General features: G+C 38.1%; 1 protein-coding gene across 1 annotated transcript; it reads left to right on the top strand.

Moving 5' to 3' along the window:
- The first annotated feature begins 774 nt into the window (after positions 1-774).
- On the top strand, positions 775-21386 carry lmcd1 (LIM and cysteine-rich domains 1). The gene is made up of 6 exons (XM_006630990.3): positions 775-1073; positions 7930-8018; positions 10361-10616; positions 14838-15176; positions 19008-19223; positions 19493-21386. The coding sequence occupies exons 1-6, from the start codon at positions 1047-1049 to the stop codon at positions 19652-19654; spliced, it is 1089 nt and encodes a 362-aa protein (XP_006631053.2). The 5' UTR covers positions 775-1046; the 3' UTR covers positions 19655-21386.
- The last annotated feature ends 450 nt before the right edge of the window (positions 21387-21836 follow it).

Here is a 21836-nt window from a genome sequence, read left to right as displayed (position 1 = left end):
CCTTTTAGGAATTATTTTTTTCATTCAGAGGCAAGAGCAGTAGAGGAACACAATGTGAAGCAGGTCTATCCTACCCTAACGTTGTTGAAGCTGATGATGAGCCTACTAGATAACCTCCTGATCATCCTTGAAACTGCATCCCAAAGTACTGTACTGTAGTATGTTCTACTGTTTATTTCCCAACTGAACTGTTACTTCTGATGCTCGCGTCTTTACTTTTAGTTAAATATGAATATGTCCGACATATTGTAGTATACCTTCCGTTTGGTATACACATGCTGTGTGTTTAATGTATATGATAAAAAGAAAATATGGAATACATTTTCCCATTTACAAAGTTACGTTTTTGTAACTTATCACATATTTTTATGTGTGCTTCTACATATTGTGCAACCTAATAAATATGGAGGTACACAGAGGTGTTAGGAATTGACTGAAAACAACTGATAACACCTGAGCTTCGATTTCCATTATTAAACCATGATCAAATATTGTAATTACTTGTAAACGCCGAATTTGGTCACGTACAGTAACATTTATCAGGCTCCGTATTTGGTTAAATCCGCATCTGCACCTTTAGTCAGGGTAGGTTTATTTATCCTCACTGGTTTAGTTGCATTGTGCGTCGCTTTTCCTTTCAAGGGAAAAAAAGAGAAGAAATTAATATACAGAAAAGCCTGAATACTCAGTCGCTATCTAATGTAGTAGGACAAAAATGTGAATCGAGCATTCTTTCACACTCTATCACATAATCCCTCACCGGTGATGTCATGTCTTTTAAGGAGGCTGGGTGTTCCCGAATAGTACAACAAAAAAAGAGCGAAAGAAGGAAAAGAGCAAAAAATATGAAGCGTTTCTATTGGGTAAAATAATGTCAGTTTATCGTAATTGGCTGGCAAAGTTATGTCGGGATTCCCACCCTCGTATTAAAACAACCTAAGAACGGGCAGGCAACAGACTACAACTGCAAGCAAGGTGGTAATAGCTGAGCACTGAAGAGGGAGATACGACAAATACTCTTTAACTGCAAATAAAAAGTGCTTCTAATGGATCTCAGCACTGGAATGCAAAAGGTAAAACGTATGGTTACGTTTTAATGGATGGGTAAGACGGTGGTGTGGTGATTTGCTGAATGTGTAGCTATTGCTTTCCAATGATTTTACGCCTTTCGCTTTCTTTGAACATCTGTGCAAGACAAATCCAGGTGAAGGGTAGTTTTCACGGGCAAAAGCTAAGCACTGTTTCGATGCTGTTATTGTACAAAGGCGATTTTGACTAAGCAAATTACTGTGTAAATACATTCATTAGTATTACAATTATTGAAGTTTATTAAATGCTATCAATACAAGGCGAGACACCTGCACCTTGTATTGATACGATGAAGTACTTGCATTTACGGTACATATTAAGGGTAGTGTACATTTGACGATGTGTACTTTCTCTTGATTTTTTTGGTGTTGGCCCTTTTCCATTCTAACTTGCTCGGTATGTTCACATTCTTCCAACTAATGCGCGCTGGCTGCCTGCCATAAATGCTTAAACTAAATTACGAAGGTTTATTTCTATGTTTATTCATTCCTAGACCTTTAAAAACCGTTTTTCAGAAATGTGTGAAACGTTGCAAGTTTTGTTTGAATCAACTCTAAAAGTATGCTTGAATTTTCGGGTCACTCTGCACCTTACAGAAACGCAACAGTTTCTTGGTTTTTGTATTTTATTTAGAATTCACTTAGGCATTTGTATAAGCATCCAGATCACACTCTTAGTTTACTGTGACATACTTTACCATTTGCAGATGAGTAATCACTTCTCCGTTTCTGTTCAGGAAAGCAAACTTCACCCTCATGTTAAGATCCAGCTACAGTACATACTGTACACCACTCAAATTGTTAAAACACCTGAAGAAGGCTCCATGACCGAAACGTGGAATAGATCTCTTACGTCATCCTTGTTGTTAAAATGAGTCATTTAAAAGGGTTAAAGCCAACAGGTGTGCTTGCTCTTCTCAAAAAGTTAAGAGACTTCTTTTTTTAAACAAATTATGTTGGATTTTAAACTTTGGCCTAAGTTGACACACTGATCACTTTTATGCTAATATTTGCATTATTGCATTGGCAGGAGTCACCAGTTTGTTTTTCTCAAAGTCATGCCAATGAGCTCTGAGTTTGACATTTCTGGGTGATGTTATTGTTACTCTTCACACAGTTCTTGACTGTTCAAGGCTCTTGCCTTTTTTTTATTACCATTTCTCATGTTAAATTACCAGTGTGACATTTCTGAATCGCTGCAAGAATTGTTTATTCTTCTATTCGGCCTTTGCAGAACTCATTAAAGAGCATCACGGATGGTTTCAGATAATTATCTTCCCCAATCTTACCATTTTCTATTTCTTTAGTCTTTCATCTACTTTTTCCCAGTGTTTTAACTGCTCACTATTCTATTCTGTTGTTCCCACATTGCTTGCAACCTTGAATGAAGGATGAAGAAAGAAGATCAGCAACTGCTCGCTCTGATCATTGTCTGCTGAGACCTTTCATTTCGATGGACTTTTCAGTATTTAAATAGATCTATTGCTTGTCCTTTGCCAGCTGGCTAAGCTTGGTCTCAGGGATCCTAATCATTCCAGGGTTTCCTAGTTGTCTTCCATTGGGTTCCTTAACATGGCTCTTGACATGACGCTTTAAAGCCACCTGTACTGCAATGTCAACTTCAAAGACAATAGACGGGGATACTCGGTTCATCGGTTTAAAATTGTCATACAGTCCTGTCACTTATACCCAGGTATTATTAGGTACCTGTACTTAAATATTTCTGCAGAAGAAACCAGATCTTCTATAGCCACTTTGGGGTCATGGCAGTGTCGTGGACAAATTGGGTTTCCCTGGTCAAATAGACACATACAGTACAAGTCCAAGATAGCAAGGACTATGAACTGTGGACGTGCTTCAGTGTGGCTACTCTGTTTTTTGACACTATTAGAATGTGACTGTAGCATGAAGCAGAGACATTGCAGAAAGTAAGGATTTACAAATGGAACAACGCTGCTGAAGTTTATTGTTCACCATTGATGAAGTGTTTTTCATAAAATTTGCCAGGCATTTCATGTTTTAATCATTGTGTGTGTGATTTGTATGTTTGCCCTAGTTGACATCTCTTGCTGTTGTGTAACAGGACATTGTCAGAGGCAGTGGAAAACTCAGATCACCTTATCTAAAATAGCCAGGCCATCTCTCAAGCTTTATCATGAATTCACACATTGTTGCTCTGCAAGGGGATCTCAGCCAAGAATGTGCTCCCAGCGTGGCCAGTTCTTTGCTGTGGCTCCAGTTCAATTATTCTTCCTGCCACACTGCAGGCTCAGAACTTGGCAGGCCTATTAAAATAGTTTCCTACGTTTCCCCCCTCACTCTGCAATACTCAAAAGAAAAGTAGCCTTTATAAAGACTTTACTGTAGGCAGTGTTTTTTTCTTTTGCTTTTATTTTCTAGTAGTAGAAGAATGCCCCGTTTACTGAAACATAGCCACTACTTGCATGTAGGAGCTTTTATTAAATGAGCTGCCAGACTTGCTCAATAGGAACATTGTGTGATTAGAGTTTGTCTTCTCTGGTGTTGATTGTGGTTTTCATGGTGGGCTAAATAGCATCTCTTTAAAACAAATGATGGAGTGTGGGCCTTTTGCAAATGACATCCAAGTTGTTATGCCAAATTAGCGCACAGACATAGCTTATAAAACAGATAGGGTTTTGTAAAAATGTCTTAGTATGAACTAACTTCAGTTCTCATTGCAAGTGCAAATCTATTGACACTTGACTTTGCTCATCTTTGAAAGTTCCTGTTGGTCATTATAATAATACAACGAGCTGTTCTGTTTAAATGAAAGTGACTTATGAGGTTTTCAGCCACTACCCATAAGGGCTCTGCAGTTCACTGGTTGTCCCTTTGGACCTCAATTAAATCATTAATTTAATTGCTTGCTCAGCTAGACCAATTTAATGGTCCTTTCCAGGTCTAAAGCTCCATTATGCACCTGTAAAACTTGTGTCTCTCAAGAACTGCTCATGTAGAACCATTCATTAATACAAGTGCCTGGAAAATAAATAAAGTAGTTTAAGTCAGTTGATTTCTTCATCATCACGAAATACAGTCTGCCTTATCATGGTGAGGGATTCTGCTGCACTTAGTGCAGCTGAACGTAGTGGTTAGCTTTTATGTTCTGAGGTTCAGATTAGTCTGTCCATCCATTTTCAAGAACCACTTAGTCCAATGCAGGGTTGTGGTGAACCAGAGCCTAACCCATCAAATAACATGCACAAGGCAGGATACAGGCTTAGTCCATATTTAAAACAAAAGCAAAGAAACAATACAATTGTTTCAAGACATTAGTTGCCTAAAGTAAAGGAAAAGGGATTTTAGCCTGGCCTAAATAGATATGGTTAAATGTGTAGTTGTACCAATACTCTAATAAACTGAGAATACTGTATGTGTGAGAGCAATATTGGGTTCTTTGTTCAATGGCCCTGAGTTAATCCAGCAGAGGGAAATTAATCTTATTCTCAGTCTAAACCTTCCATACTTTGGCATTATTTCAAATTGAGCTTTACAGTATTGGGTTTCTTTTCCCGTTTCTACACGTGATTTGTGCCCAGTAGACAGATTTGTTGATCTTCCATTTGTAATGCATATTCTGACATTCTGCTTTTCCAATACGGCTTGTTGATGTTTCCTGCATGTCGTACAACTATAGGCGTGCCCACTTGCGAGAAAACAGATTGTTTTGCATCATTTTGCACACAGAACTTTCTTTTTCTGGTGCAGAAATGAAGCACTGTTGATAGTCCCCTAGATGCAGGCATAGCATAAGAAACAAGTCTTGTTTCAGAAGTAACAACTGGATTTTGTAGGTCTGTCAGTTCAGAACACAATTTGCTTCTTGCTCTTATAAGGTACAGTATCTCTCATCCTTGCATTAATCCCGCATCAGCAGGGTCTGCTTGTTGGCACGCCCGTCTCCATTTAGTGGTTTGAACCAAATCTTTGAGCTGACATTGCCACTAAATGTGACCAAGAATACTCCAACCACAGAGAGTCAGGACCTTGGTTTTACATCTCATCCGAAGGATGGCACCTGTTTACAGTATAGTGTCACCGTCACTATACTGGGGCATTAGGACCCACATGGACCACAGGGTGAGTGCCCCCTGCTGGTCTCACTCACACCTCTTCCAGCAGCAACCTTAGTTTTTCCCAGGAGGTCTCCCATCCAGGTACTGGCCAGGCTCACACCTACTTAGCTTCAGTGGGCTGCCAATTGTAAGTTGCAGGGTGACATGGCTGCTGGCCTTTAAGGTACAGTATATATTGTGAAAATGTAATAGTAAGTATTTTATTTTGCCCACGTAAATATACAGTACTTTTTGGAAAATCCTCTGGGAAGCACTGTATTTCCAGTTAGACCAATTGTAGAAAATTTTCCTACTGGAGCATAAAGTATTTAGTTTGTCCTGTTTGTTTCTCACAATTAAGTTTGCCTGTTGAAGAATATGAAAATAATATCTAGTTTCTCTAACTGATGTGGTTTTCATTTGTTTTCTGCCTTTTTGTGTGCTGTCCTCAGTTTGAAGTTTTTGCATTAGGTTTTGCATTCAGCCTGTAGGTCCAGTTAACTACAGTTGATGACTTCACTCAACTCTTGTAACAAGGAGCGACACTTGAGTTGGTAGCATTCAATCATAAAATACTTTTGCAGTAGCAGGGGAACTGTAAGCACAGGATAGGTAATGGTTTCTGATGGATCTGCTCTCTGTTTCACATACACTTTCTTGTAGTTTCCACTTATGCCTGCTCTATGGTTTCAGAATGCACTGCCATATTCAACCTCTGAAACCCTAGAGCATAGTTAAGATCATTTGTGGTCAATTTGTATACTGTACCTTTTCACTCTCACAGGTGCACAATATCAGACCATAAACCCTTCCCTTCCAGTATATTTCCTCTTCCTTTTCAAGCTTTTCTTATGACAGTTTCTACTTGAGAGTATTTTCCATATAGAATGCCATTTTGATAGGAAACTCAAAATCCCCTGCTAAGAGAGACAGCAATTACATTCCCTGATGATATCTAGCCTGTTAGGTATTAGAAATTCATTTGGCAAATAATTCTCTAAGCTGTGAAAACGTTACATGAAAATATTGTCTTATGTTATTGGTAAGACATTACTTTTTATTGATATACAGTATAGTGAACCTGATCATTTATTGGTATTCATTTTTTATTGCCCTAATGTATTATTCATTATCAATATATTGTCACCACAGCCATTTTTCCTAGGTGAACTGCCTCATTATAGAAGTAAGAAGATGACAGATAGCCTAGCGCAGCACACAGTTTGGAAACGGACATCAGATTAAAGAGGAACAAATAGGGAGTCCTTAAAGCTGTTTACTACAAACTTTCACTTGCCAGGAAAAGGCTCATCTTTGCATTGTCATGATAAAGGCTTTGGCAAAGTGCCCAAGTGAAAATCGAGAATAAAAATAGTTGTGCTCCTCAGTCAAATCATGTTTTTTGTTTACAATCTAGGAAAATGCAGTAGGTATTTATATCTTGACTTGGAGCTTTCAGCAATCAAAACACAGAAGACTGAGGATTAAATTGTCAATAAATTTAAATCCAACTAATAGGTATCCAAATCATTGTACGTGACTTTTCAAAATCTTTTTTACTGTAAGTTAACAAATATAGTGGAATATATCATTTTTCAGATGTGCTTTTGGTTGTATCCTTCTTTAGTTTTAAGAATAATTACATATATCTTGGCATAATAGGGTAACATGTTTCAATTTTCATTTCCACTTACCTCTTCAGAACAATTGTAGACACAGCTTTTTTTACCTGCACTATACTCTGCAATATAGTGATATCCTCCAAGCCCATGTCGTGTGACAACAAAAAAGACAAAGATCCTACATCATTCTAGCTGAAATGGGAATCTGTCACTTGACTAAGGGTGAACAATTTACTGACATATTGATTGTTTTTGCATGTTACTGACTGGTAACATCTGTTATTTTGTATTGTTCTGGCTCACAGCCTTGTTAAGTGTAGCTTGCAGGCTACCCTTAGTCTGGAACCAAGAATGAAATGGCTAATGTAATGCCAACACTCTGAACACAAGGACCTTCAGACACTGTTTCCTTAGACAAGCTAAACTGCAAGGTGTAGGGAGGAAAGACAGGGCACCAAACACAAAGAAATGTGGACTGAAGAGTGTTATGTATACAAATCTGATGAATATGTGTTTGATTAGTGGGTGTGTTCTGCTTTCAAAAGTACAGCAGACGTTTCCAAGTCCAAGTAATAAACTGCTGGACCACAAAATCTTTCAGAACAACTTCCAAAGCTTGGTGCTGCAGTGTAATTTTCCCAGCTTTTCTAACTCGAAATAAACTGCAGTTTGTTTTCTAAAAATATATTTAAGTGAAAATAATATATATCGTATATAAGCTTTCTCTGTACCTGGATTGTGTCTTGCCCCTTTTAAAGATTCACACCATTTTTCGGAGGAAAAAAACCTGGTAGCTACTGTACATTTTCCTCTGGAGTTGGGAAATTGGCAAATCATTACACAGCAAGGAAAATGTATTAAGTTACTGTGCAAATAAACTCCATTCTCTCTCATTAGATTACACTGTGTTGAGTAAGGCTGATTGCAGGTTTAAAAGTGAGGAGACTGGCAATAGATGCAGAAGGAAAGGTACAGTAAGCCAGGAATGGCTGTCGGGAGAAGGCATCTGTGCAGTGCCAGCAGGGCTTGTTGGAGGACCACACAGGGCTTCCCTGCAGACCCGGCTATCCTCTTGCAGACCGTGAACACCAGACAGTGGCTCCCCTCTCAAAGCTGTCCTTTCTGTGTTGCGTTTTTTTCCAGATGTCCATGGGGCAGCAGCCAGCAGGAAGGGGTGCGCCTTGTTTGAGATGTAAAGGGATCTGCTCTGGATTCCAGCCACATTCCTGGAGGTAATTTATTCTCCGCCGAAAAAGGAGCCTCCTTCTTCTCCAGTGCGTTTGCAGAGCGCTCCTATGATTTATCACAACACCGTGGCAGCTCTCAGTGTGACTTCCCCTTTTCCTCAGCCTTACTATTTTGAAAGTAGATCTTGGATGATTTTAAGACGAGCCACTTTTTTAAAAGCATCTCATCCGCATTTGATGTTTCCGTTTGCGGATTGCAATTGATCAGTTGTCCACCCACTTGGTTCTCCCCTTCCCAATTTCTTCCGATGTCCTGGGCAGCTCTTTCTGAACCTCCTAAAAACGTAGCAGGTACAGTATTTCATGAAAACGTGTCACACCACCAACATGCGTAGTCCATTAACAAAAGATGCAGTTACTTGCTGTATGTGTAGTGAGCCATTCTATGACAGCTCAACCGCAATTTCACCACATCATTATTGTTGTCTTAGCATCTATCCATCTTCTACGTGCTTCATCCAATTCATGGGTCATGGGGGATCTAGAGCTTATTCAGCAAGCAACATGCGCAAGGCAAGACCAGTCCATCGCAGGGCACACGGACACAGACATGTACACACTCTCACCAGGGCCAGGTGTCCCTGAAGCCAGTTTACCTACTAGAATGTCTTTGGAGACTGGGAGAGAACCAGAGCACCCAGTGGAAACCCAGTCAAAGAAGGGAAGAACATAAAAAAAGCCATGCAAACTGCACCCCCGGTCCAGAATTGAACCTAGGGCCCCAGAGCTGCAAGACAACAGTGCTAGCCATTTCACCACCATCCCACCCATATTTTTGCCTTATGCTTGCACTTGGTAATTATTAAGCTATAAATAATCCTTTAGTTCTCAATTCAAAGATGTTTACAAGATGTAGAACATGCCAATACTTCAGTATAAAAAAAGTATTGCAACACATTAATGCATGTACTTTGTATTTGTAAAAAAAAAAATGGCTCAGAAATGTGGCAATTTGTTTGAACGTTTTTTTCAGTGGAGATCTAAAATTAATTTTGCAGTCTGTCGTTACATATAAGGCTTTTTATTAAGTTACTGGACTTTGTGGTTCCTTTTTTAGGATTTGACTCAAAATAACCCAAGCAAAGCTTGCACTTTAACAACACAGTATAGCTCCAACTGTATTTTTCTTTGATAGAAAATGTACCAAGGAAGGAATTGTAAAAGTCTAAGTGAAATATGTCTAGCATTTTCTCTCATTATAGAAGAGGGGACAAAACATGTTCAATGGAATCATTATTTGGCTTTTTTTCTTTAAAAATTTGCCAAAATATATAACTTTGTGTAATAAAACACATTTTTACTTGATTTCAGTACAAAAAGATACATCACCATAATTGCGTACATTTTGCAGTTACGCATTACCAAAAAATATATTCATTTTTGAGTTCCAAACTCACGTTAGTTACATTTACTACTGAGTCTTCAAACTTTGGCAAAAAGCTCACAGTCATTCTGTCAACAATTGTCTGATTCCTGGCAAAAACAGCTTAAGAATCCAAACAAGCCTTCATGTGTCAAATCCACCCTATCAAGAGTAAGTAAGACTATCTCACTCAGAGCTTGATGTTGAGACTGTGCAGAGCCAAGATTCTCTGTACCCTGAGATGTTTAGGGGGTGCAAGCAAACAACGATATTTGAAGTTTCCCTATTAGGGAGTGGGAAACATTCTTGATAGGGCAAGGCGTCGGAGAAAACAAACACTGAATATGACCATTAAACCTACAGAAACAGTGAGAATAATCCATGAATAGAATCCATGAATACATCTGTCCTCTGTCTGGTGCTTTAACTCTGGATGTTGGTGAGAAAAGCACAGTTTGTAGGATGCAAGCAGGCTGTGTTTCTCTATTGTGCAGATACAGTGCACGGTTGCAAAACTGAACTAAGTGGATCAACATTTGTTGGTTCTATGTTTATTTTAAAATGGTATCATTGACCACCTCTGATCACTGATCTGACATGTGGTCGCCTCTTTGCCTGACCTCATGGAAGAGAGATTGGCTAGTGAAGTTATTTAGTTCTGGTTTTACAAATCCTCCACATGAAAAGGCATTTGAGTGATTCACTCTTCCACCATTGGTGGTAGCAGGGCTCGATATTCAGAGTACAATGTTTTAAGAATGAACTCCATTGATCATCTCAGTTCTCAGATCATGCTGAATATCCTGGCGAGCCAAATAGCAGTGGTTTTACAAAGGCTGCTGAGAGTGCCAGCTTCTCCTTGAGATGACCTTTGGCATTTGCTAAGATGGAACTCTGATTTCTCAGGAGACGCCTCTTTTCTACAATGTCATTATACTCGGTCTACTCTTCTTCAACTCACCAGGAAAGCATGTAAGCAGTGCCACTGTATCCAGGAGGATCACAGCCTGAGCTCAGATCTAGAAGATGACCGGAAGATTGGCCAACTGCTGGCTGATTCCAAGTACGTCCACCTGACTGCTCGGGTGAAAGGAAGTGATGGTCTGAGGGTGTACAAGAGGAACCGGATGATCATCACCAATCCCATTGTGTCAAGGAAAGACCCCACATTTGACACTATCACCTATGAGTGGGCTCCTCCAGGGTTGACACAGAAGCTGGTAAGTTTGCTCTCATTCCGTGGGATGATGCCCAAATCGATCGGGTCTAGATGTGCATTCATGTAGATGTTGTAGTCTTCAATATGACGAAACCATCACCTGAGCTGGGTAACCAAATATGCATATTGTGCTTTCGCTGGGATGAGTTTGTCAAGTCTGTTTTTTATTGTGCTTATTGCAATAGATTGATATTTTGGGGAAAAAACTGCAAATTATACTGGACTGTTACTTTATCCTTTTATGTTTTCGATTTTTTTTACTTCTTCCTAGAAACCATATGTTGAGAGGATATACTTGCCAATTTATTTTTGTCTTCGGGGGCCACACAAACCGATTCAATCCCAAAGCTTTATATGAACCGCAGTATTATCTATGGAATGCACTTCACTCAAATAATAATGTTTGCAAACAAGGAGGGTATTTGGCTCATCTAGCTCATTTGGTTTTTAGTCACTAATTGAAACGAGAATCTCCTGCAGCAATTTCTTGAGAGAGGTAATGATATTGACTTCAATAACAGGGCTGGCTAGCGTTTACCGGATTCCCACAATCCTTTATGTAAAGTAGTGTCAGTTGTAAAGCCTTCTCCATTTTCAATGTTTCATTGTGGCAACAGAGAAGCAGAGAGGACCTTTGGCATTATGATATTGGCAAGACTGCTCTATCAGAAACTGCAAGGCAAGAGAGCTGTGTGCCGTTTGTGAGCAAGGAATAATGTTGACCTTTGTTGTAGTACAAGGCTGACTTTTCCTGTTCCTATTCTTACACAAACAGCTAAGCCAGCTGGAACAGTCCTTTAGTGAGTGTTTCTGTTACTGGTCCCAATGGGGCTGTCAGCAGTGTGCTGCAGGACGATCTGTAAATAAACCTTCTGTCCAAAGGGTTGCGATTTATAGACCTAGAGAGCCAGCCTGGATTCGTGGCAACCGCTGTATGCCCTCTGTTGCTGTAAAAGTCTGCTTTTGAAAGAGCACTGGCACTTGAAATAAGAAATTGTAATTGTATGTTCTTGATTTTTAACTTACTGGTCTTTTTTGCATGTGTATTTGTCCTTGTTTGTTAACAAGGCGTTTTCATTGTTTCATAAGGGAATTGTGAAAAACATATTATGGTAATTAGCATTGTAATAATGATTACATGAGTAATTGGTGAACTTTATTTTATGTTTGTAGTCAATTAAATGAAGTGTTTTGTCTAGCTGAGTGCATATTGTTTTCAGTAAAGAAGGCTTTAATGTTTTTTGTTCACTATCTATTTGTCTTCCTTCAAGCGTTCTTGTATAGTTTACAATACAGGCACAACCCGCATGGGTCATGGTATCATGTGATGGACTATAGGAGTTTTATTAGGATTTTTACCATTACATCCACGATGGGCAGATATCTCCTACGTATTGTGGAAGGCCTGAGCAAAATTGCATGAAAAATAATAGATGTAAGTAGAATTTTCAGGCTATTTAGGCTGAATTTTGACTGTTCAAGAAGAATTCTGTGTGTAATTAGATTCTGAGTTATCCGCAAATAACAGAAACAACTGCAATGTCAGGTCCATCAATTGCCTTTGAGTAGCTGAAGTTAGAAAGCTACTCTGAATGTTGGCAACCCTGAATTTAAATTCAGTCAAGCAGGCAATCCCATTTCATTATGAGAAAATGGTCACATCTGGGGAAACCCATTCACTGTAGCTACATGAGCCATTCTTTATAAACAAGACCCCTTTTGATGGAAACAAGAAGCATCATGATTATTTATTTTGATTAAGCACGTTTCGAGCACAAAGACTAATTATATAGAAAAAGCAATGTTAAGAAACTTATAATTACAGTCTATTTGGACAGCCTTAAATATGGTCTATAAGCGATTGCCTTTTCTCACCTTGGGTTTTCAATGCAGTTATTTTTCCCCTTAAACAAGGTCTCTTTTAATTCATTTCCACACAGTCTTCACTGAGCCTGCTTACCATTATGTTTAAATGGTGCAATGCAGATTTTATAAGTCTATAAATAATTGTGGTTTTAACATTAGAATGCCTCAGCTTTTATGATGCCATGGAGAACATTATATAGTAAATATCTGTGGTACAAGTTACCATAGTTCCCTAGTCAGTGTGAACAAAAAGTCTGAATAGGCTTGTGGGTTTTAGTTCTAAGCCAGATGCATAAAATATTAAGCTGAGAATACTAAGGATACAGTGGGTTTAATGGTCATGGGTTGACCACCCTCACATTTGTCCTGGTTTTTGTTTAAATTAAGAGAAATGTTAAGTAGCATTCTGTAACGTAGCTGGGTATTTCTCGAACTTCTGTGTATGAGATTGTGCCAGACTGACTCTCTTAATTTGTTTTTGCCAACATGAATCTCATTTGGATACCTTTTTTTATTTTCATTTGTTAAACTATCTGTAAAACTTCAAACACCCTTCTATCTTCAAGGCAAAGTCTCATTTTCATTATTGTCCCAGCAGGTATCACAGATGCAAAGTGATTCACAGAGCTTGGTCATATTAAATTAAGTAAATAGGTCTTTGATCTAATATATCTGAGACAAAACCCCTACAAAAACCGGCAAGACTGATAATGTAAAAGGTGTTAAGATTCAAGTTAATTGTATTCTGAAGTGTCAAAATAATTAAGGCCAGTGTGTTCTGATGGAACAAGCAGGGCTCAATTCCATGTAGAAAAATAAAAAGAAGAAAAGATTTTGGCTTATAACCTTCTTCAGGTCTGTCACTAACATCTGTAGAAGGCTCCATTGCTAAAAATTTACATTTCTCTTCATTTTACTTTTCAACATGAAATTGACCTTTGCTTTCTATTTTGCAGGTCATATACTGATGCAGCTCTCCGCTCTAAACTCAAATGTGATTTCATGTCATGTTATGAGTGTAGGAAAATAAGAGATTCAAGATTGCAGGCACTGTGTTTCATGCTTGCATGCATTGCTACTGCATTAATATCTGATCTGAATTGTGGTATTAGCCTGAAGTGTGTGTGGTCCTTTTCAGATTGAGTCAATAGGATTAAGAATACCCGAATTGTTGTGATAGAGAGGGAGCAATTTAACTCAGATTATTCATACACTTGTTTAGAGCTTTTTTCATATTAGAGCCTCTTCAAGCTATACCTCATAGCTATTCCCAGTCAGTCTACAGTATATGCTGGATAGCAATATATAGCTTTGTTCTATAAAAACTCTTTGTATAAAAAAATTAACTTTTTTTTCAAGGGGAAAAGAAGAAACGCATGTCTCCTCTGGGCCTTTGCTAGTGCCTGCCTTTTGTCCTGAAGGGATGTCTCAGACCATTTACTGTATGCTCCACTTAGTTCACTGCTGGATACTTTAATCATCATGGACTCTTGTGATGTTCAGCTGTATAGACACAAATCTGAAGGAGAGTGTAATTACCTTCAACTTATCCAGCACTTATTTAGAGAGAATTTTGGAACAGGCTCTGGAACTGCTACCAGCCAAAAAGTTTTTTATTTGTCATATAATGGCTGTTAAATGGCTCTTAAAAGTTTATATTAAGCCAGTCCTGTTGAACACAATAATATAGACAGTTTAACAATGAGGTAGTGTTGCAGCCTAGCAGTGAGGGAACTGGCACACTGAGAAAGAGGCCTTACGTTTGACAGGGTTTTAAGCCTGAATGGATTTCTTGTGTTTTTTTTTAATTGCATACATTTTGTGGTCCTTTAGTTGCTTTTGAAAAAGTCAGGTAAACTTCATGTTTAGCAGTAGTATTGCCTTCGATCCTAGTTACCAGCCAGACTTTCTCTTAAGTTCTTTTGTGTCTTTAAGTTACTGGTACTGTATATGAGTCTTATTTCCCTCATTAAAAAATATCTTCTGTAACTCTTAACTCTCTTAAATTTTAAGAGTTCTTACACCAAGCTTCCTTAGATTTGGGTGATTGGGTAAAAGTTAGCCATTCACTCGGGTTGAGATTTTGAAACTGCTGAAATGAAAAGGAAAGTTTGTTTTGCAAAGATTTGTGAAGTGCACTTCTGCCTGATGGACCTTCATGTTATTAACATCTGAACATCACCAGTACACAACATTTATAGGTTAATACCTTCAGGATACTGCAAAGTACATTCTGTAAAATCATCATCAACATTATTTCATGTTTACATATTTGCATTGTGGAATCTTGTATAGCAGCCGTGGAAATCCTTCAGTATAATGGTTAAAGCCATTTTTATTGATATCTTTCTCTCAGGCAATTCTTTACATGGAACTGATTCCACAAGAGAAACGTCCTGTGGCAGGCACAGAGGGGGCCTTCTACCGGCGCAGGCAGTTGATGAGGCAGCTCCCTCTGTACGATCAGGACCCTGCTCAGTGTCAGGGGCTGTCTGCAGGAGAGGAAAAGGCCATGGCAGAGTTTGTCAAGGCCTACAAAGATGGGGCACTTGGTGTGGGGGAAGTTGCGCTTCCAAGAGAAGCAGGCCACGCAAAGGAAGATGGGAAACAGGTGCAGAAAAATGGGAAGACCCCTCGGGACCCCAGCTCTGCATCAAATGGTACTGTTGCAGATGGCCTCAAGAAAACAGATTACGTAAGTAACTAGTGACTCTATTGGGCTAGAAGACACAATTCGCAGATTATATTTATGTCTGAGTTTCACATTATAAAGAGTCCTGCTATACTGAAATTCTTGGGGTCTGATGAAGACGACCATAATGAATATTAGAAATGATGCACCAAGTATAGAGGTCATTTGGAAGTATTTGAGATTTTCACTTTCATTTTTTCAATAGTTTCCACATTGTAGGACACTGTATGTGATTTAATTGCCACACTTGTTAGATACAAAGATGTTGCATAATGCTCACTATAAAATGTCAAGGTTTTACTGCATTTTAGGAACCCACAATTGATAAATTCGAGACTTCATTTTTTTGTATTACCAACATTAAACCAAGTCAATTTGAAACCTGTCAGCAGCAATGCATGTGAAGAAATTTTCTCTACCAAAGAATACATATACAAAATTGATGAGAATGTGACTAGGGTAATGGATGACAGTCATTCTGAGCTGTAGCTGTGTCCCTGCAGTACAGTAAGCAAGTTAAAGTACTATTTTTTCTTTACCATGCTAATACATTTCCAGTGAAGCCAATTAAACTAGACTGCCTACACCAACAATGCAATTATGCAGTGCAATGTATTATAGTTCTATAATTGCTGTACCTATTCATGCTAGAGACAGAACAAAGTGTTTTCAGTTAATAAAATGGGTTATAGGTAACAAATATTTTACCTGTTTTAAATGGGTCAAATTTAACTTTCACAGGGAGAGACATTGTGTATATTCCTATTAGAAAGCATTGTTTGTGCCATGTAAGCATTCTAAACAGTTAATTAGAACAGCATTCTAAATAGTTATGTTGTGATGTATTTACAAAGTCCTTATATTATATTCAATGCAATGATGATGACTTTGTCTTAAGAGTCACATTACTCTACAATAATATTTTAGAATTCTGTAGCCATTTTTCAGAAGAAACAAAATTATTAGAAGAAAACAAATCATAGTTTATGGTAAAATAATGTGGAGTTGATTCAATGCCTGAAGCAGATACACAAAACTCCCTTGATGTTTAAGAAAATCAAACAATTTTAATTTGTTTACTACAGTATATCTCTTATTTTCGGCTATGACATTTGCTGATTTTCGTAAACTTAGCAACTAATTACAGTGAGTTATGCACAAAAATAGATTTTGCCAATTTTTTGCTTTAATGTGAATTAATCTTTGTAATGGATTTGAAATATAAAAATAAAAAAATAAGTTCCACAGTGTGGTATTATACTTAATTTGAAATAAATCTGTAAGGAAACCATCCAAATGAAGACATAAAATGATACAAAGTAATTCTTCATTACCATAAAACTACCTGACCAAGTTTCTCATTTTATTAAGTGGAAGTTTCTGAAAGATTTAGGCCTAATGCACAAAACAGTACCCAAGTATGAAAACAATAAAATTCCTGGTTAATTTTGCAAGTAACATGCTAAAAATCATTAGGCAATGCATAAACAATTGGTAGGAAAACAATAACACTCATTTTTTATACAGTATTACATTGTTATAGTTGTTAGCAAATACACAAAAAATAGATACTATCCTGTACTTTATGCACTTAATGCACATAAGTCTTTATTATAGAATCTCATACAAGAGGAGATACAAGAAGAAATAGAATCTCAACAGGGGTTTACAAAAGCCCAGCTCATAAGAGTGAAATTCTCCTCATTAAATTAAAACAACAGGAAGGAATTACTACATCTCATATGAACAAAAAACTCATGTAGCGTTTGCTCATACAGTATAGTGAGGTATAACAATATTAGGAAATGCAAAAAATATCAAGAGTCTATTGTATCAAAATCTGACCACCAGAAAATTGACAGGTAGAGGGGAAAAAGACATACTGTATTTGACATTTAATTCTTAAAAGAAAACCTAAACCACTAAATATGTATACAAGTCGACCATGCCTCAGGGTTCAGACCTAAAAGTTAACACTCCACTTTTTAAAAATACCTTTGTTCTATCAATAGTTGCTCATCATGTTTTTTTTATTAATTGCCAAGTTATCTTGAGGGGGCATTTAATTAAAACACGACAACAGAGACATTTCAAACTGCCTGTTAGACTAGGACCAGCACAGTAGAATACAGACCCCTTGGTTTTAGTAATATAAAAGTTGATTCTCTTTCAGACAGAGAAAAAAAACATGACAGTTGTTTAGCATCCAACATGTTGTACTGATTTAGGACTGAAAAAAGAGTATTGTTTTATTTTTTGTTAAAGATCATGGAAGTGATTTACAGGCAAATATGTTTTTTTTCCAGATTCCAAAAATAATAAATACTTAAAATGTCAAAGACCCATCAAAATTGATTATGGAAATTCTGACAGTCATTTTCCTGGTCTGTTTGTCTCTTACATTTTTCCACTTATATTTTTAATAACTTGTATATATTTGGCTTCTCGGTACAGAAACCTGAAGAACATCTGTGTTTCATTTTCAAGTGTCTGCATGAAGGCAAACAACATGAAAGGGCATCACAACAGGAATGTGCTTTTGTTTTATTTTAATTATGTGTGCTTTTTTCTTCCAAAGGATGGGGAAAAAAAGTAGTACAAGGTGCCATCAGATCTCAAGCCATTCCATGTTGGTCAGTGTACTTCTGTCTGTAGTATACTACCTGGTGATTATTCCCTGTATTGCAGTGAGCAAGACTGCGTACAAGACAAGGCTATAAAAAGAGATTAACTGTGAAGCTTCTCTGTCACTAGCTAGTGGTTCACAATTGGTAAAGTAGAGCTGAGTGAGTATTAGCTGGCAAGGTTGTACAGTATTTGTTTTTGGAGACATAGTTCTGTGTTACAACTTGATATGTGCCTGCACACTGTTTTTCCAATCGGTACTGATGCTCCTGCAAGGCATAGTGGAGGTTCTAATGTGTCACAAAATGGACTTTGACATAAAGGCGTAATGGAAGAGTGTGGCTCTTGTGCGCCCAACAGGGAGAAAATTGGAAATTTCCCATTTTAAGTTTTTCTGAAAGGTTTTTCTACTTATCAATATCTACTGTTGATATTACAAAGACGGTTTCAATAAAACTGATTAGGTTTCCAATTGTTTTTCAGTACCATAAGTGCAGTATTTTAAGTTTACTCTGTCTTAAAATCATTTTAACAAATGCTAAAAACTTCCTAAGAAGTGAATAATTAGAATTTTTAGGGATATAAATCTGAAGAACTTGTGATGTGAAAGGCTCAATGCTTTAGGTTTTAAAAGGCCTATTCAATTAAAGGAGAACTGCAGCACTGTTTTTATATTTTCGAGTTAGACAGAATCAGCATTGATGAAAGCATTTCAAACCACAAGTAAAATGTACATACAGCAGTAACTTGTAAAGCCTCCAATTTACATTACAAAATAGACAAATATTCTGATAAATGGAACCTATTTGTTAACTCTGCATGCAAACATTCTGCTGTGAAATATCCACTGCACAACCTGTACTTACCTCGCTCGTAAATTGCATTACTTCAGTTATTACAGGGCTGTACCATGTCACAGTTTGTAGGAACTATGGCTCTTGCCTGCAGCAAGACCAGGGGTTTGCAACAACATGGCAACTTACAGTACTTTCACAACATTTACAATTTTGCGGTTAATTGGAAATTTGTACATTTTGTTACACTGAATTTATTTTGTTACTGAGATTTAACCGATGTGAGAAACTGAGACTCCTGTTCCCCTTTAACAAGAGGTTCCTGTGCAGAATGGATAATAGCTACAGAACAGTAACACCAACCAACTGAGACTCTGAATCTAAATCGCCTTGCACCCTGCATGTCTCTCTGCAGCATTGTGATCACTGCAAGAAGGCTGCCCCCAGTGACCACCCTGTGGTGTATGCAGACCGAGCAGGCTATGAGCGGGTCTGGCACCCATCCTGCTTCATGTGCTACCAGTGTGGGGAAGCCCTGGTGGATCTCATCTATTTCTGGAAGAACGGCTCCCTGCTATGTGGCCGCCATTACTGCCAGACTGTCAGACCACGCTGTGCTGGCTGTGACGAGGTGAGTTCACGTCTTCTTGAAACCCGTGACCATTACACTGTACATGACAATGGCAACATAGGCTGACTAAATAGGGCCTGCGTATGTTTTGATCCTCCTTCATTGGGTAGGATTGTCTGGTGATCTTTTGTGCGGTGCAAGTTTTTGAGGTTTTGTACTTTTGCAACAAAATCTGGCAGTACTGTAAACCTTTCCTACCGGTCTCATGATTTGGTTATCAAATTAAAAATTTGCTTTTTTTTTTTTTTTTTTTTGCCATCTCTTTCAAGCTAATCTTCTCAGAGGACTACCTGCAAAGAGAGGGCAACGCATGGCACAGGAACCACTTCTGCTGCTCGGAGTGCGATCAGCCCCTGACAGGCTTGACCATCAACCTGTGCCAGGGGCGCTCATTGTGCCCTGCGTGTGCCCAGCGGGCCAAATCAGTGTAGAGCCTAAGAAGTCTCCAAAGCATCCGTCTCCCCACGTGTCCGTTTCCACTGGAGCACTTAGACCAGACACAGGCTCCCTGCAGAAGGATGGGGGTCATTTTGGGCCTAACAGGCATCCAAACCATTTGGCTTTCTGGTTTATTTAGTGGCGACAGAGGCACGCAAAAGTTAAATCGCTTTTAACCTCAAAAGTTTCCTTTTATTTTCTCATTTTCTTAAACTGCACAATTTGCGCGCTTGAAGTTTCGGAGGAGTACAGAAAATCTTTTTCTTTTTCCCAGGGTGCTATTAGATGTACATTTTGTTCTTACTTGCAAAAAAGTAGAAAAGGTATAGCTTCTATTCTGACCGAGAGTTGCTTTCAGTTGTTTATGTTGGTGAAATTGAATTTTGCAGTCTGTTTTAATGCATTTGTTTAATTGTGCAATGGAATTTGACAGTATTTGTTTGATCTGACAGGAGAAGAAAAAAAATGTACTTACATGCAATGTTTCGGGAAATGATTTACCTAGATTTATGACTAAGCTATGACGCAATCTTGGACAATACCATAAAGTCACAATATAAAACTATCTCTCAATATAATAATAATGGTATCATACAGTTGTTATTATGGTACAATAATACATAGTCATTGTTTTTCTGGATCAAAATCTAAGAAGCTCTTATCAATAAACAAGATAAACTTAAAAAATGCTGAACAATTTAGCTTGCTGTAAATATTTTTTTTTCTCATTTGTGGACCACAGTATGTTGTCTCAGCATTTGAGAAACTATATTCCGAGTTGTTTAAATTGTAACTTGAACTTTAACAGAAACAGACAATTGTACTTGATCCAAACCTAAAATGTGCAGCACAGAGACGTTATGGTGTGTGAGAAGTCCAGAAAAACATAAACACAGATGTCCAGTTGTTAAAGGCAGATGTTTCAACCTTGAAGAGTTGAAAATGATATGGAAAATCTTCTCAGCCTTCCTGTCAAATAGGGAATTGGCTTTGTTATTTTGTTGAAAGTGTTACAGTGCTTATTTATTTTCTAATATTAAATTAAAACTGGTTAATTTATGATTGTAATGAGAAGCGTTTGGGTAAGATTTAAGATTATTCTCTCCCCTACATAACTTTTCTCTCATAAAACCTTACTTTTATATAGTAACTTTCATAGTACATCATCTCAAGCTAACAGTACAATCCTATGCTATGGGGGCATGTTGTACATTGCCTAGGTTTCTAAATACCATTATTGGGTGTCCAAATTGAAAAATATTTGTTCAAAAATGCCTTTTTGTAATATTGCATTCACAGTTAAAAAGTCAGAAAAGGCTTTCTTTCTAAGGCAATGGACTTTCACTTCCTACACTCATAAAATCCTTAACTTTTTAGAAGACCTTTTATCCTTAAGGTAGTAGTGTTCATGATGTACAGTACAATGTCCTATTAAGTAGTTTCTACTAGTTGCATTGCATAGAATGTTTTCAATAACCTTCTATTGTTACTTTTTGTACACTTATTTTAATCCAGTAGCATAAAGAAAAGTTATTGTGTGAAGCTATCAATGAGGAAGTGTACAAGTGAAGAAAGCTATTGTCAGACCATGCCGAAAACCCAAGGGAAAAAGACAATCCAAAAGTAGTATAATGCCCACCTATGATCGTATACATGGGGCATCATGTGATTCCAAATAATTCATTGTTAGGATCTGGGAAAGTGAAATAAAGGTGTGCTAAAGAAGTAACTCTGTAAGATTTCTGTTAAAGGTTCCATTTTTGCCATATCATTCTGCAACACAACTGGCAGCCCACTGAAGCTAAGCTGGTGTGAGCCTGGTCAGTACCTGGATGGGAAACCTCCTTGGAAAAACTAAGGTTGCTACTGGAAGAGGTGTTAGTGGGGCCAGCAGGGGGCGCTCACCCTGCGGTCCGTGTGGGTCCTAATGCCCCAGTATGGTGATGGGGACACTATAGTGTAAACAGGCGCCGTCCTTCGGATGAGACGAAAACTGAGGTCCTGACTCTCTGTGGTCATTAAAAATCCCAGGGCGTTTCTTGAAAAGAGTAGGGGTGTAACCCCAGCGTCCTGGCCAAATTTCCCGTTGGCCCTGACCAATCATGGCCTCCTAATAATCCCTGTCTATGAATTGGCTTCATTACTCTGCTCTCCTCCCCACTGATAGCTGATGTG

The sequence above is a fragment of the Lepisosteus oculatus genome, chromosome 4 (genome assembly GCF_040954835.1).
Source record: "Lepisosteus oculatus isolate fLepOcu1 chromosome 4, fLepOcu1.hap2, whole genome shotgun sequence".
Lineage (NCBI taxonomy): Eukaryota > Metazoa > Chordata > Actinopteri > Semionotiformes > Lepisosteidae > Lepisosteus > Lepisosteus oculatus.
Note: the sequence above shows the minus strand (reverse complement) of the source record. Positions and strands in the feature narration are given on the sequence as shown.

Coding starts and splice junctions, on each gene's coding strand:
- lmcd1 (XM_006630990.3), top strand. CDS start 1,047: ATGGATCTCAGCACTGGAATGCAAAAG. Junction 15,177..19,007: donor GCCTCAAGAAAACAGATTAC/GTAAGTAACTAG, acceptor GTCTCTCTGCAG/CATTGTGATCACTGCAAGAA. Junction 19,224..19,492: donor GCTGTGCTGGCTGTGACGAG/GTGAGTTCACGT, acceptor ATCTCTTTCAAG/CTAATCTTCTCAGAGGACTA.